The sequence below is a fragment of the Macaca mulatta genome, chromosome 4, assembly GCF_049350105.2.
Source record: "Macaca mulatta isolate MMU2019108-1 chromosome 4, T2T-MMU8v2.0, whole genome shotgun sequence".
NCBI classification, from domain to species: domain Eukaryota; kingdom Metazoa; phylum Chordata; class Mammalia; order Primates; family Cercopithecidae; genus Macaca; species Macaca mulatta.
Genome location: NC_133409.1, coordinates 138965397 through 138979797, shown reverse-complemented (window position 1 = coordinate 138979797; position 14401 = coordinate 138965397). Strand labels below are relative to the sequence as shown.

General features: G+C 49.1%; 2 protein-coding genes across 9 annotated transcripts in view; one reads left to right on the top strand and one right to left on the bottom strand.

Annotated features, from left to right (window-relative positions):
- Window positions 1–10536, top strand: part of PTK7 (protein tyrosine kinase 7 (inactive)) — an 83479-nt gene extending 72943 nt beyond the window's left edge. The window contains exons 18-20 of one of the 2 annotated variants that reach the window (XM_077998466.1): window positions 7617–7768; window positions 8590–8768; window positions 9526–10536. In XM_077998466.1, the coding sequence (XP_077854592.1) occupies window positions 7617–7768; window positions 8590–8768; window positions 9526–9686 (492 nt within the window). In that variant the 3' untranslated portion in view covers window positions 9687–10536. 2 annotated transcript variants of the gene reach the window in all.
- Window positions 1–14401, bottom strand: part of MEA1 (male-enhanced antigen 1) — a 172736-nt gene that overhangs the window by 137434 nt on the left and 20901 nt on the right. The window contains exon 1 of one of the 7 annotated variants that reach the window (XM_077998454.1): window positions 8184–8193. The exons of 5 other annotated variants lie outside the window; for them this stretch is intronic. The gene's annotated coding sequence lies outside the window, so the exon portion shown is untranslated. Of the gene's footprint in view, window positions 1–8112; window positions 8123–8183; window positions 8194–14401 lie in introns of those variants that run through there. One more of the 7 variants, XM_077998444.1, reaches the window with a different exon arrangement.

Sequence of the window (14401 nt, the reverse complement as noted above, 5' to 3'; positions counted from 1 at the left end):
AAAAAAAAAAAGGAATGCATTTTACTCATGATCTAGTATGCAGGCTCATGTAACTAAAATTAAACTTTCACAACATTGTGTTTGATGTGCTTGATGTTTTCTTTTTTTTTTCTTTTCTTTTCTTTTTGAGACAGAGTCTTGCTCTGTTGCCCAGGCTGGAGTGCAGTGGTGAGATCTCGGCTCACTGCAAGCTCTGCCTCCTGGGTTTATGCCATTCTCCTGCCTCAGCCTCCCGAGTAGCTGGGACTACAGGCGCCTGCTACCACGCCCAGCTAACTTTTTGTTGTTTAGTAGAGATGGGATTTCACCATGTTAGCCAGGATGGTCTCAATCTCCTGACCTCGTGATCCACCGGCCTCGGCCTCCCAAAGTGCTGGGATTACAGGCGTGAGCCACTGCACCCGGCCAACACTTGATGTTTTCTATCCTGTCCTCTTTCTATTTATTTTTATTTTTTTGTAGAGATGGGGGTCTCACCGTGTTGCCCAGGCTGGTCTTGAACTCCTGGGTTCAAGTAATCCTCCTGCCTCAGCCACCCAAAGTGCTGGGATTGCACGCATGAGCCACCGTGCCCGGCCTCTTTTCTATCCTTTTTTTTTTTACCCCAGTCCATTAAACTGGTTTCGAGACCCATGTGGGTCTTGATCAGCAGTTTGAAAAGCACTGCTTTTGGGGATTCCATGAAAATGAAAATTCTTGGGAAAGATGAACTAAAACTTGTAGGTACTTTATTGTGCTAATTATGTAGTGAGCTGCTCTGTCACTTTATACTCCTAGGACCTAGAACGGAAGGGGGAAAACTTAAGTATTCTAGGGAGGTGGAGTGGTAGGCAGGGTGTTTCCTGGCCAGCTAGAGTTGGAACCAAAGTGCCATATTGGGTGTGAGTGGGCTAAGGGGAGCCTCAGGAGGATTTTAAGAGAGCAGTGAGGTAGTGATAGAAATCAAAGACATGGGTCCTAGGTGTTGGCATAATGGTAGGTAATGCCGTCTAGAGTAGCTGATAAGACGATGTCAGAGAGCTGTAGTTTGTAATTGCTCCATGGATCACCTGTGAACTAATGATGCAATGAGAAGCAGAATCAGCTTAGCACACCTGGTGGACCACGCTTTATGCAGTCAGATGCCATGGCAGGAAACAGAAGGCCTCTTGTGAGAAGATCTCAGTAGCATCACAGTGGGTTAGCCAGAACATGGGCAAACCCCTGGGGTGTTAAAATTGGAAAGGAAGGGGTGGGTCTGATCTTTACCAAAGAATGGGTCTTTTATAACAGTATTTGAGAATTAATCCAGTGGCTATCTGATGGCATCTTGCCCAGCGTCAAGGAAACACCTAATTGGCTTGAGTCTAACAGAATTCTCTTTTACTGCCCTTGCTTAGTCAGTATTTCCGGAAGCACCACCTCTCTGGAAAGATAGCAAGCAGTTACCATGCCAAGTCCACCCTCTTCTGTTTACCTTGACTAGCAGTAGATTGTTTAGCTTGTGAGCCAGATCAGAGAGAGCAGGCCGAGGGGACTCACAAGTCTGATGAAGGCACATTACCAAAACCTTTGCCTGCTTACAGAGAATCAAGCAAGGTTGGACAATGCCCTGGGATTTTGAAACCTGAAGTGGAGTTGGCTGTGTTTATGATGGCCACTGAAGCGGCCCGGCCCCTTTACCACCAGTGCACGTGGGGCGTTCTGAGGACGGTGCTCCAGGGGTTATTTTAGGGATGTAGACTCAGCTTTTTTTTGGAGATGTAGTCTTGCTCTATCACCCAGCCTGGGGTGCAGTGGCACGATCTCGGCTCACTGCAGCCTCCGCCTCCCAAGTTCAAGTAATTCTCCTGCCTCAGCCTCCCAAGTAGCTGGGACTACAGTAGCCCACTACCACACCGGACTAATTTTTGTATTTTTAGTAGAGACAGGGTTTCACCATAATGGCCAGGCTGGTCTTGAACTCCTGACCTTGTGATTCACCCACCTTGGCCTCCCAGAGTGCTGGGATTACAGGTGTGAGCCACTGCACCTGGCCAGACTCTGCTTTTCATGGAGACCCCAGTGTACTTCCCAGAGAGGCCCAGAATCCTGGCAGGCCATCCACCCGCCATCTTCTTTTTTTTTTTTCTTTTTAAGACAGAGTCTCGCTCTATTGCCCAGGCTGGAGTGCAATGGCGCGATCTCGGCTCACTGCAAGCTCCACCTCCTGGGTTCATGCCATTCTCCTGCCTCAGCCTCCCGAGTAGCTGGGACTACAGGTGCCCGCCACCACGCCCAGCTAATTTTTTTTGTATTTTTAGTAGAGATGGGGTTCCACTGTGTTAGCCAAGATGGTCTCAATCTCCTGTCCTCGTGATCTGCCTGCCTAGGCCTCCCAAAGTGCTGGGATTACAGGGGTGAGCCACCGTGCCCAGCACCCCTCCCTTTTTTTTTTTTTTGAGGCAGAGTCTCCCTCTGTCGCCCAGGCTGAAGTGCAGTGGCGTGATCTCAGCTCACTGCAAGCTCCACCTCCCAGGTTCACGCCATTCTCCTGCCTCAACCTCTTGAGTAGCTGGGACTACAGGCACCCACCACCACGCCCGGCTAGTTTTTTTTATTTTTTTATTTTTTTAGTAGGGACGGGGTTTCGCCATGTTAGCCAGGATGGTCTCGATTTCCTGACCTTATGATCTGCCCACCTTGGCCTCCCAAAGTGCTGGGATTACAGACGAGAGCCACTGCTCCCAGCCCACCCGTCCTCTTCTTTAACCTTCCTCACTGGTTACACGTTTAGTTGAAAGCTATCCTGAGATTTTGTGTCTTCACTGTTGATAAAGAAATGTACCAAAAGTAGCCAGGCACAGTGGCTCAGGCCTGTAATCCCAGCACTTCAGGAGGCCGAGGCAGGCAGATCATTTAAGGTCAGTTGGAGAACAGCCTGGCCAACATGGTGAAACCCCATCTCTACTAAAAATACAAAAATTAGCCAGGCATGGTGGTGCGTGCCTGTAGTCCTGCTGCTTGGGAGGCTGAGGCACAAGAATTGCTTGAACCTGAGAGGCGGCAGTTGCAGTGAACCGAGACTGTGCCACTGCACTCCCGCCTGGGCGACAGAGTGAGACTCCGTCTGGATGAGGTTTTTCCCAACTCTAATTATGTCATTCATTTAGCATCTCTGCATTAATGCGCTGCCTGTTAGAGCCTCAGGCAGCACTGATCAAGACGATGATGGGAATGTACCATATCTGTGCTGGTCAGTACAGTTGTCACTAGCTTCATATAGCAACTGTACACTTGGAATTTGGCTAAAGCAGCAGCAGAACTGAATTTTATTTTATTTTGTTTTGTTTTGTTTTGTTTTATTTTTTAGAGACAGTCTTACCCTGTCAACCAGGTTGGAGTGCAGTGGCAGGACCTCGGCTTACTGCAGCCTCCGCCTCCCAGGTTCAAATGATTCTCCTGACTTCGACCCCCTGAGTAGCTGGGATTACAGGTGCGTGCCACCACACCTGGCTATTTTTTGTAATTTTAGTAGAGATGGGGTTTCACCACGTTGGCCAGGCTGGTCTCGAACTCCTGACCTCAAGTGATCCGCCTGCCTTGGCCTCCCAAAGTGCTGGGATTACGGGCGTGAGCCACCACACCCGGCCTGAATTTATTATATTTTATTTATTTATTATTTATTTATTTATTTATTTTGAGATGGAGTCTCGCTCTGTTGCCCAGGCTGGAGTGCAGTGGCGCGATTTCGGCTCACTGCAAGCTCCGCCTTCTGCATTCACACCATTCTTCTGCCTCAGCCTCCCGAGTAGCTGGGACTACAGGCGCCCGCCACCATACCCAGATTATTTTTTTGTATTTTTAGTAGAGATGGGGTTTCACCGTGTGTTAGGCAGGATGGTCTCAATCTCCTGACCTCATGATCGACCCATCTTGGCCTCCCAAAGTGCTGGGATTACAGGCATGAGCCACCGACTTGGCCTGTATTTTATTTTTTGAGACAGGGTCTCATTCTGTCACCCAGGCTGGAATGCAGTGGTGCAGTCATGACTCACTGCCACCTCGACCTCCGGGGCCCAAGTGATCCTCTCACTTCAGCCTCCTGAGTAGCTGAGACTACAGGCACCCACCACCACACCTGTCTAATTTTTAAATTTTTTGTAGAGATGGGGTCTCACTATGTTGTCCAGGCTTATCTCAAACTCCTAGGCTCAATCAATCCTCCCACATCAGCTTCTCAAACCACTGGAATTACAGGCCAACATGAGCTATTGTGCCAACCAGAATTGAATTTTACACGTACTGAGTTTTAATTAACTTAAAGCCAGGTGCAGTGCCTCATACCTGTTATCCTACCACTTTGGGAGGCCAAGGTGGAAGGATTGCTTGGGCCAGGAGTTTGAGACTAGCCTAGGCAACAAAGTGAGACTGTCTATAAAAAGTAAAAATAGGCTGGGCGTGGTGGCTCATGCCTGTAATCCAGCACTTTGGGAGGCCGAGGCAGGGGGATCACTTAAGGGCAGTTCAAGACCAGCCTGGCCAAAATGGTGAAACCCCGTCTCTACTAAAAATAAAAATTAGCAGTGCATGGTGGTGGGTACCTGTAATTCCAGGAGGATCACTGGAACCCGGGAGGCGGAGGTTGCAGTGAGCCTAGATAGTGCCACTGCACTCCAGCCTGAGTGACAGAGTGAGACTCAGTCTCTAAATAAATAAATAAATAAATAAATAAACAAATAAAATTAGCCAGGCATGGTGGTGTATGCCAATAGTTCCAGCTACTATGGAGGCTGAGGTGGGAGGATCACTTGAGCCTGGGAGGTTGAAGATGCAGTGAACTGTGATTGCGCCACTGCGCTCCAGCCTAGGCAATAGACACCCTGTCTCTCAAAAAACAAACAGAAAAAAGTTTTAATTAAATTTAAATAGCCACATGGGGATAGTGGCTACTGTATAGGATAGCACAGATTTAGACTTTTTTTTTTTTTTTTAACTTTATAGCTTTGTTTTTAAAATCTTTTGATTGGAACCCACATTAGCAAAAAGTACATTTTGCATCACAACCCAATACACACATACATATATATTTTTATTTTTTATTTATTTTATTTTTTTAAGATGGAGTCTTGCTCTTTTGCCCAGGCTGGAGTGCAGTGGTGTGATCTCAGTTCACTGCAACCTCCGCCTCCAGGGTTCAAGCAATTCTCTCCTGCCTCAGCCTCCTGAGTAGCTGGAATTACAGGCGCCTGCCACCACACCAAGCTAATTTTTGTATTTTTAGTAGAGATGGGGTTTCACCATATTAGTCAGGCTGGTCTTGAACTCCTGACCTCGTGATCCACCCACCTCGGCCTCCCAAAGTGCTGGGATTACAGGCGTGAGCCACCGTGCCCAGCCCTATATTTTTAAGATGAAAACATTTCATGAATGATGTTCTTATTAAGTGTGATGCACTCTATTTTTTATTCCTTTTTTTTTTCTTTAATGCTGGCTAAGATTCCCTAATTTGGTTTCATGACATACAGATTGTGACCATAGTTAGCAAACCACCAGTGGAGGCAGTGGGGCCCACAGGGATGTCACTGGCCAGTGCCCAAGAAAACCGAGAAGGGATGTCTTTGGAGTGTCCCCTCTCGTAGCATTCGGGCTTGGCACCTCTGCTGGCCTTCTTGTGACCTCTGTGAGCCAGGCAGGAGAATCTGCTCTGAGCTAGCCAGGGATGCTGAAGGGCCAGCTCAGTAGCCAGCAGTCCCACCTCTGTGCCAACTGGTGGGCAGACAGTCCATCAGCAGTGATGTGACCCAGAGAGGCAGCTGCAGTGGTAGGGAAGTGCCAGGCTTTGGCACTAGCCTCGCCATGGGCGCCTCGAAGAAGCCAAGGCTGAGCCCTGCCTCACAGAGCACGTGTGGAGAGAGGCAGCCGGCCTTGTGTGCCCACAAGGCCGGTGCCCACCCAATGGCCCTTCCCCTTCTCTGTGAATAGGTGGTTTTTTATTTGCACTAAGTGACCTGGCCGCAGCACCCCATCAAGAGCCCTACTTCGGCCAGCCCTGTTATATTCCACCAGCACCCACTGTATATGGCACGTGGTGGATACTCAATTTTTTTTAAAAAAAGAGATAGGATCTCACAGTGTTGCCCAGGCTGGCTTTGAACTCCTGGGCTCAAGCAATTCTCCCACCCCACCCTCTTGAGTAGCTGGGACTGCAGGTGCCTGGCTTCAATTTATATTTGTTCAGTGCATTCATATATACTTTTGAAATGTTAATGTGGCCGGGCGCAGTGGCTCACGCCTGTAATCCTGGCGCTTTGGGAGGCCGAGGCGGGTGTATCACGAGGTTAGGAGTTCGAGAGCAGCCTGGCCAACATGGTGAAACCTCATTTCTACTAGAAAAAATACAAAAATTAGCTGGGTGTGGTAGTATGTGCCTGTAATCCAAGCTACTTGAGAAGCTGAGGCAGGAGAATCGCTTGAACCTGGGATGGGGAGGTTGCAGTGAGCCAAGATCACGCCACTGCACTCCAGCCTGGCGATAGAGCAACACTCCACCTAAAAAAAAAAGAAAAAGTTATTATAGTTTAGTTACGTTTCATGTATAGTGTATAATATATTCACATTGGCTCAAAATTCAACAAAGAGTATTAGTGAATGAAAAATCTCCCCAACTCTCTTACACTTTGGAAAAGAGTTCGGCATTATTTTGTATAGCTAGAGATATTCATATTCTAGACTTCCTCTTAGGTCTTTTAGAGAAACTCATACATGTGTACACTTATAAAAGTGTTCATAATAACACTGTTCTGAATAGCCCCAAACTGGAAACAACCCATTGGCGTTAGAATTAAAGTCTGAGGCCGGGTGCGGTGGCTCACGCCTGTAATCCCAGCACTCTGGGAGGCTGAGGCAGCCTGATCACTTGAGGTCAGGAATTCAAGACCAGCCTGACCAACATGGTGAAACTTTGTCTCTACTAAAAATACAAAAATTAGCTGGGTGTCGTGGTGGGCACCTGTAATCCCAGCTGCTTGGAAGGCTGAGGCATGAGAGTCACTGGAACCCGGGAGGCGGAGGTTGCAGTGAGCTGAGATCATGCCACTGCACTCCAGCCTGGGCGACAGAGTGAGAACCTGTCTCAAAAACAAAACAAAACAAAACAAAAAGCAGGGCATGGTGATGGACACCTGTAGTCCTAGCTACTTGGAACGCTGAGGTTGGAGGATTGCTTGAGCCCAGGAGTTTAGAGGCTACAATGAGCTGTGATCATGTCACTGCACTCTAGCCTGGGTGACAAGCAAGACCCTGTCACTTGAAAATAAAAAATATCAGCTATGATTTCTGCCTGCTCACTTTTCACTGGACAGATCGTTGCTATGTGTGTGTCCCTAGGCCCATGTGGCACTCACTTAATCTGGCACTTGCTGTGTGTTAGCATGGTGTCAGACACTTTAATTTGCTTAATTCAGTCTTCTAAAAACCCAGGAAGGCAGGTACGGTTATTATCCCCATTTTACAGAGAAGGAACGTGCGACTATCGTGCTTCTGGGCTTCCTACGCAGCACACCAATAGCGCTGAAACCCTACCAAGGGTTGTGTTGAGGGTGGTCAGCTTGACGCCTAGTCCTGGGCTGCTCTAACAGGCCCTTTTATCTCTCCAGGTGGCCCTGTGCACCCAGGTAGCCCTGGGCATGGAGCACCTGTCCAACAACCGCTTTGTGCATAAGGACTTGGCTGCACGTAACTGCCTGGTCAGCGCCCAGAGACAAGTGAAGGTGTCTGCTCTGGGCCTCAGCAAGGATGTGTACAACAGGTAGAAGGGCATGCGTGGGGTGGGGGCTCCCCATTTTTTCCCAGAGGGTGAGGGGCAGAGGACAGATAGTTTGGGGGGTGGTGGGAAAGGGTTTAGTCCCTGCTTAGTCCAAAGCTGGAGGGCCTGGGATAGGAAAGAGCTTTCTCATCCTTTTTCCAAGGGTGCAGCAGGGTTCCCACCCAGTGCACACTCTTGGTGGTTGTAAAATATCTCTAGTGATTAAAAGAATAAATAAATAAATCTTTTTTAAAAATAGGCAAATATGATAAGGATTTATATGGCTCCCTCTGTAACTTCCTGAATTCAGTCATTATTATTTCGAAGTCTGAGACTTATGCCTTAGCCCCCCTGCCAGAGCTTGCTCTAGACAGCCTATGTGGGCTCTGCAGCACTGCCGGGAACATCCCCTCGAGTCCCCCTGGTTCCAGGTCACCCCCGTTTGTCTGACTATAGCTGTAGTGAGGATTGGTTTATCACTAATAAAGCTCTTTCCATTTAATGGTTTTTAGTTTTTACATTTTTACAACCAATATAGAAAGTATGTATGACTATTAACTTTTCTGTTAACATTTAGGCAAAGTTTGATTCTTAATGGAATTTTTAAACCATCAAACCCCATGTTTTTGTCTAGTGTACTCCCATGCTCCAGATTTTGTCTAGTGTACTCCCATGCTCAGCATACATGTGACCAATTTCTTGGTGTCTGTATGTAGAAGGGCTGGGCCCTGGCTTGGGGATGAGTTCCAGATCGGGGGATGAGGCTGCAGTGCCAGGCCGCGCTCCCCACCCCACCTCACCCCTGGGTTGCTTCTCTCCTGCAGTGAGTACTACCACTTCCGCCAGGCCTGGGTGCCGCTGCGCTGGATGTCCCCTGAGGCCATCCTGGAGGGTGACTTCTCTACCAAGTCTGATGTCTGGGCCTTCGGTGTGCTGATGTGGGAAGTGTTTACACATGGAGAGATGCCCCATGGTGGGCAGGCAGATGATGAAGTGCTGGCAGGTAGGCAGCCGCACTGCTCGGGGATGATTCCAGATGGGCCCCAGATGGGGCCTGCTCAGGGCCCCAGGGCCGGTTCCGCCTACCTCCCCTCTCAGGGCTGCTACTGAGCAGGCACACAGATATGACCACTCTGGTTGTTAAAATACTGCAATACCTTTTTTTTTTTTTTTTTGAAACGGAGTGTTGCTGTGTCGCCCAGGCTAGAGTGAAGTGGCGTGATCTCTGCTCACTGAAACTTCCACCTCCTGGGTTCAAGCAATTTTCCTGCCCCAGACTCCCTAGTAGCTGGGATTACAGGCACGTGCCTCCACACCCAGCTAATTTTTGTATTTTTAGTAGAGACGGGGGTGCTTCACTATGTTGTTCAGGCTGGTCTCAAACTCCTGACCTCGTGATCCACCCGCCTCGGCCTCCCAAAGTGCTGGGATTACAGGCGTGAGCCATCATACCCGGCCAGAAATACTGCAATACTTCTATATTGTTGGTAGATAGCCTTTGCCCCCAGTGCCCACTCCAGCCACTCTGACGCCTGTCCGCCGACCCACTTCAGCTCCTGTGCGTGGACCCCGTCTTACCAGCCGGAGTGAGCGGGGCCAAGGGAGTCATCTTTTTCCATTGCGAGTACCCACCTACTACTGGCCAGCATTGCCCCAGAGGCATCCTTGGGTGGCTGCTTGTATGAACTGCAAGCTCCACAAAGTGTTGAACAAGTTGTTGAATGTTTTGGCCAACACTGCACCTGCTATCTTCCCTATAGATTTGCAGGCTGGGAAGGCTAGACTTCCTCAGCCCGAGGGCTGCCCTTCCAAGCTCTTTCGGCTGATGCAGCGCTGCTGGGCCCTCAGCCCCAAGGACCGGCCCTCCTTCAGCGAGATTGCCAGCACCCTGGGAGACAGCCCCGTGGACAGCAAGCCGTGAGGAGGGAGCCCGGCGGGCTGTGCCTCAGGATGGCGTGGGCAGGGGAGGACATCTCTAAAGGGGAGCTCACAGCATGATGGGCAAGATCCCTGTCCTCCTGGGCCCTGAGGCTCCTGCCCTAGTGCAACAGGCATTGCTGAGGTCTGAGCAGGGCCTGGCCTTTCCTCTTCCTCACCCTTATCCTTTGGGAGGCTGACTTGGACCCAAACTGGGCAACTAGGGCTTTGAGCTGGGCAGTTTTCCCTGCCACCTCTTCCCCTATCAGGGACAGTGTGGGTGCCACAGGTAACCCCAATTTCTGGCCTTCAACTACTCCCCTTGACCAGGTCCAACTCTGCCACTCATCTGCCAACTTTGCCTGGGGGGGGGCTAGGCTTGGGATGAGCTGGGTTTGGGGGGAGTTCCTTAATATTCTCAAGTTCGGGGCACACAGGGTTAATGAGTCTCTTGGCCCATGGGTCCCACTTGGGGGTCTAGACCAGGACTGTAGAGGACACAGCAAGTGAGTCCTCCCCACTGTGGACTTGTGCACACCAACCCAGACCCATGTCTTCTCCACCCTTCTCTCTTTTCCTCATCCTAAGTGCCTGGCAGATGAAGGAGTTTTCAGGAGCTTTTGACACTATATAACCCGCCCTTTTTGTATGCACCACGGGCGGCTTTTATATGTAATTGCAGCGTGGGGTGGGTGGGCATGGGAGGTAGGGGTGGGCCCTGGAGGAGATGAGGAGGGTGGGCCACCCTTACCCCACACTTTTATTATTGTTTTTTGTTTGTTTTGGTTTTGTTTTTTTTGTTTTTGTTTTTGTTTTTACACTCGCTGCTCTCAATAAAGAAGCCTTTTTTACAACCTGTTTCTGAGATTCATTTTCTGCTCTTGCTCGTGGAAGATGTTCCTTCTTTCCCCACTGATCAGAAAGGGCCGTGTAGGGGCCGGGTGCAGTGGCTCATGCCTGTAATCCCAGCACTTTGGGAGGCTGAGGCGAGTGGATCACCTGACGTCAGGAGTTCGAGACCAGCCTGGCCAAAAAGGCAAAACCCCTGTCTCTACTGAAAATAAAAAAATTACCTGGGCATGGTGGCAGGTGCCTGTAATCCCAGCTACTTGGGAGGCTGAGGCAGGAGAATCGCTTGAACCCAGGAGGCATAGGTTGCAGTGAGCCGAGATCATACCACTGCAGTCCAGCCTGGGAGACAGAGCGAGACTCTGTCTCAAAAAAAAAAAAAAAAGAAAAAGAAAAAAAAAGGGCCGTGTGCCTTCATGGAGTCTGGTGGGACTTGGACAGGATGAACCAACCGGTGGATACTGGTTCTTCTCTCCAGTTTGCAGGCAGGTGAACATGCAGGCATGAAGGAGGCAAGATCACCTGTTGTCGGTGCAACTCTATGCAGCCCTCTGACTGTCACCTAGACGGGCCTAATTCTTGAGCTCAGATGGGGAGGGTATAAATGTGAAGGGGAGCAAGTTAGAGTAGGATTGGAGAAGGAGTTAGTGACAGACTCAGGTCTCTGAGTCCTTTCAAGACCCTAGGAGGGAGGCGAAGTAGGTAGAACCAAGCAGAGAAACGGTGCTTAATGCCTGGATCTTGTGTCATCATTTATCTTCTGCCTCATTCCAGTAACTTCAACCTGGTTCACCATCCAAAAGAAATGAGTCCTGAGCTCCAAAACTGCTCTAGTTCCTTTACTCCTCACCAAACTTCTGAATAATAAAAATAACAGCAGGCCGGACATGGTGGTTCACACCTGTAATCCTAACACTTTGGGAGACTGAGGCAGGAGGATTACTTGGACCCAGGAGTTTGAGACCAGCCTGGCCAACATAGTGAGACCCTGTCTCTACAAGAAATTTAAAAATTAGCCAGGTGTGATGGCATGAACTTGTAGTCATAACTACTGAGGAGGCTGAGGCAGGAGGATCACTTGAGCCCAGGAGTTTGAGGTGGCAGTGAGCTATGATCACAACACTGCACTCCAGCCTGGGTGATCAAGTGATATCCTGTCTCAAAAAAATAAAAATAAAAACAGGCTGGCCGGGCGCAGTGGCTCACGCCTGTAATCCCAGCACTTTGGGACCCGAGGTGGGTGTATCACGAGGTCAGGAGTTTGAGACCAGCCTGGCCAATATTGTGAAACCCTGTCTACTAAAAATACAAAAGTTAGCTGGGCATGGTGGTGCACACCTGTAGTCCCAGCTGCTTGGGAAGCTGAGGCAGGAGAATTGGTTGAACCCGGGAGGTGAAGGTTGCAGTGAGCCAAGATTGTACCACTGCACTCTAGCCTGGGTGACAGAGCAAGACTCTGTCTCAAATAATAATAACAGACCACAGGCACAGTGGCTCATGCCTATAATCTCAGAACTTTAAAAGGCTAAGGTGACAGAAATGCCTGGGCAACATGGCTAGACTCCATCTCTACAAAAAATTTTTTAATTAGCTGGGTGTGGGGCCGGGCGCAGTGGCTCACACCTGTAATCCCAGCACTTATGAGGTCAAGAGATAGAGACCATCCTGGCCAACATGGTCTCTACTAAAAATATATATATATAATTTAGCTGGGCATGGTGCACACATCTGTATTCCCAGCTACTCAGGCAGGAGAATCACTTGAACCCGGGAGGTGGAGGTTACAATGAGCCAAGATCGTGCCACTGTACTCCAGCCTAGCGACAGAGTGAGACTCCGTCTCAAAAAAATAAATAAAATTAAATTAAAAAAAATAGCTGCGTGTAGTGGAGTATGCCCATGGTCTCAGCTATTCTGGAGGCTGAAGAGGGAGGATCTCTTGAACCCAGGAGGTTCACACCACTGCACTCCAGGCTAGGTGACAGAGCGAGACCCTGTCTCAAATGAAAAAAAAAAAAAAAAATAAGAAAATAATGTTTTTGAAGACTTGCTCTGCACTAGTCACTTAATATGCCTTATCTCATTTAATCTCTGCCAACTACTCTGTTAACCAGATAAGATTATTTCCATTTCACAGATTAGGAAACTGAGTCTCAAGGGAAGTCAGGTAGTTTGCCCATGGTTACACAGCTTAGTAAGTGAGCCATAGTTGCCAGTATACACCATGCATTGCATCCTTCAGATGTGTTGAAGTGGGGAAATTTTTTCTAGTGCAGTGTTTTTCAAACTCTGGGTTGCAACTAGCATTAAAAAAGAAAAAAAGGGGAAAAAAGAAACATAATAGGCATATCAGAATACATTGTATACTTTAAGGGGAATTGTTGTTTTACAAAATGTTGTTATATTTGCTGCATATATGTATATATTGGATAGTGTGTTAGTTAACTGTTGGGTGGTAATACTGCATAGTAATCTCCAAATCTTACTAGCTGACAAGATTTTTTTTCTGACTCATGTATCTGCAGGTTGGTGAGGGTTGGCTGATTTTGGCTGTGCTTGGTGCCAGGCTGGAGGTCTGGCTTAGGTCTAGTCTGCTGGCACCCAGAGCATGTTCTTATGCAGTGGCAGAGTGCAAGAGGTCAAGCCAAACCATGCAAGCACATTTCAAACCACAAGTCTGAGCTGGCACCATGGCATGTGCCTGTAGTCCCAGCTACTTGGGAGGCTGAGGCAGGACATTCACTTTAAGCCCATGAGTTTGAGGCTGTAGTGTGCAATGATTGTGCCTGTGAATAGCCACTACACTCCAACCTGGGCAAAATAGACCCCATCTCTGAAACACACACACACACACACACACACACACACACACACGTCTGTTAACATTTTATTAGCCAAAGCAAGTCACACAGTAAAACCCAACATCAACACCAGTAGGACCTGCTGCAAAGTCACACAGCAAGGATGTTGATGTATAATTCCAACAGAAGGTGTGAAGAGTTGGGAGCAATAATCTAATTGACCACAGGTTGCAATGTAAAAATGATTTCTGACTGGGTTGCATGCAGAAATATTTGAAAGGCACTGCTCTGGAAAGTTATTAATTACTAAATCCTCTTCTAACTCTTGTTCTTCCTTGAGCAGTCCATAGTGGCTAACATTGTTGGCCACACCTTCCTCTTCAGAGACTCTCCTCCCTCACCTTTTTTTTTTTTTTTTTTTTTTGAGAGGGAGTCTCTCTCTGTCACTCAGGCTGGAGTGCATTGGCACGATCTGGGCTCACTGCAAGCTCCGCCTCCTGGGTTCACACCTTTCTCCTGCCTCAGCCTCCCGAGTAGCTGGTACTACAGGCGCCCGCCAGCCTCCCGAGTAGCTGGTACTACAGGCGCCCGCCACCACGCCCGGCTAAGTTTTCGTATTTTTAGTTTAGGGGTTTCACCGTATTAGCCAGGATGGTCTCAATCTCCTGACCTCGTGATCCACCCGCCTCAGCCTCCCAAACTGTTGGGATTACAGGCGTGAGCCACCGCGCCCCGCGCTCCCTCACTTTTTTACACTGTCAGCAGTTTCTCTGGCCAGTCCTTCTCCAGCCCTGGCTGAGGCTTCTTTTCTTTCTTCCCTCCCCTCCCCTCCCCTCCCCTCCCCTCCCCTCCCCTTCCCTACCCCTCCCCTTCCCTACCCCTCCCCTCCCCTCCCCTTCCCTTCCTTTCCCATTCCCCTTTCCTTTCTTTGACAGAGTCTTGCACTGTCGCCCAGGCTGGAGTGCAGTCGCGTGATCTCCACTCACTGCAAGCTCCGCCTCCCAGGTTCACGCCATTCTCCTGCCTCAGCCTCCCGAGTAGCTGCGACTATAGGCGCCCGCCACCACTC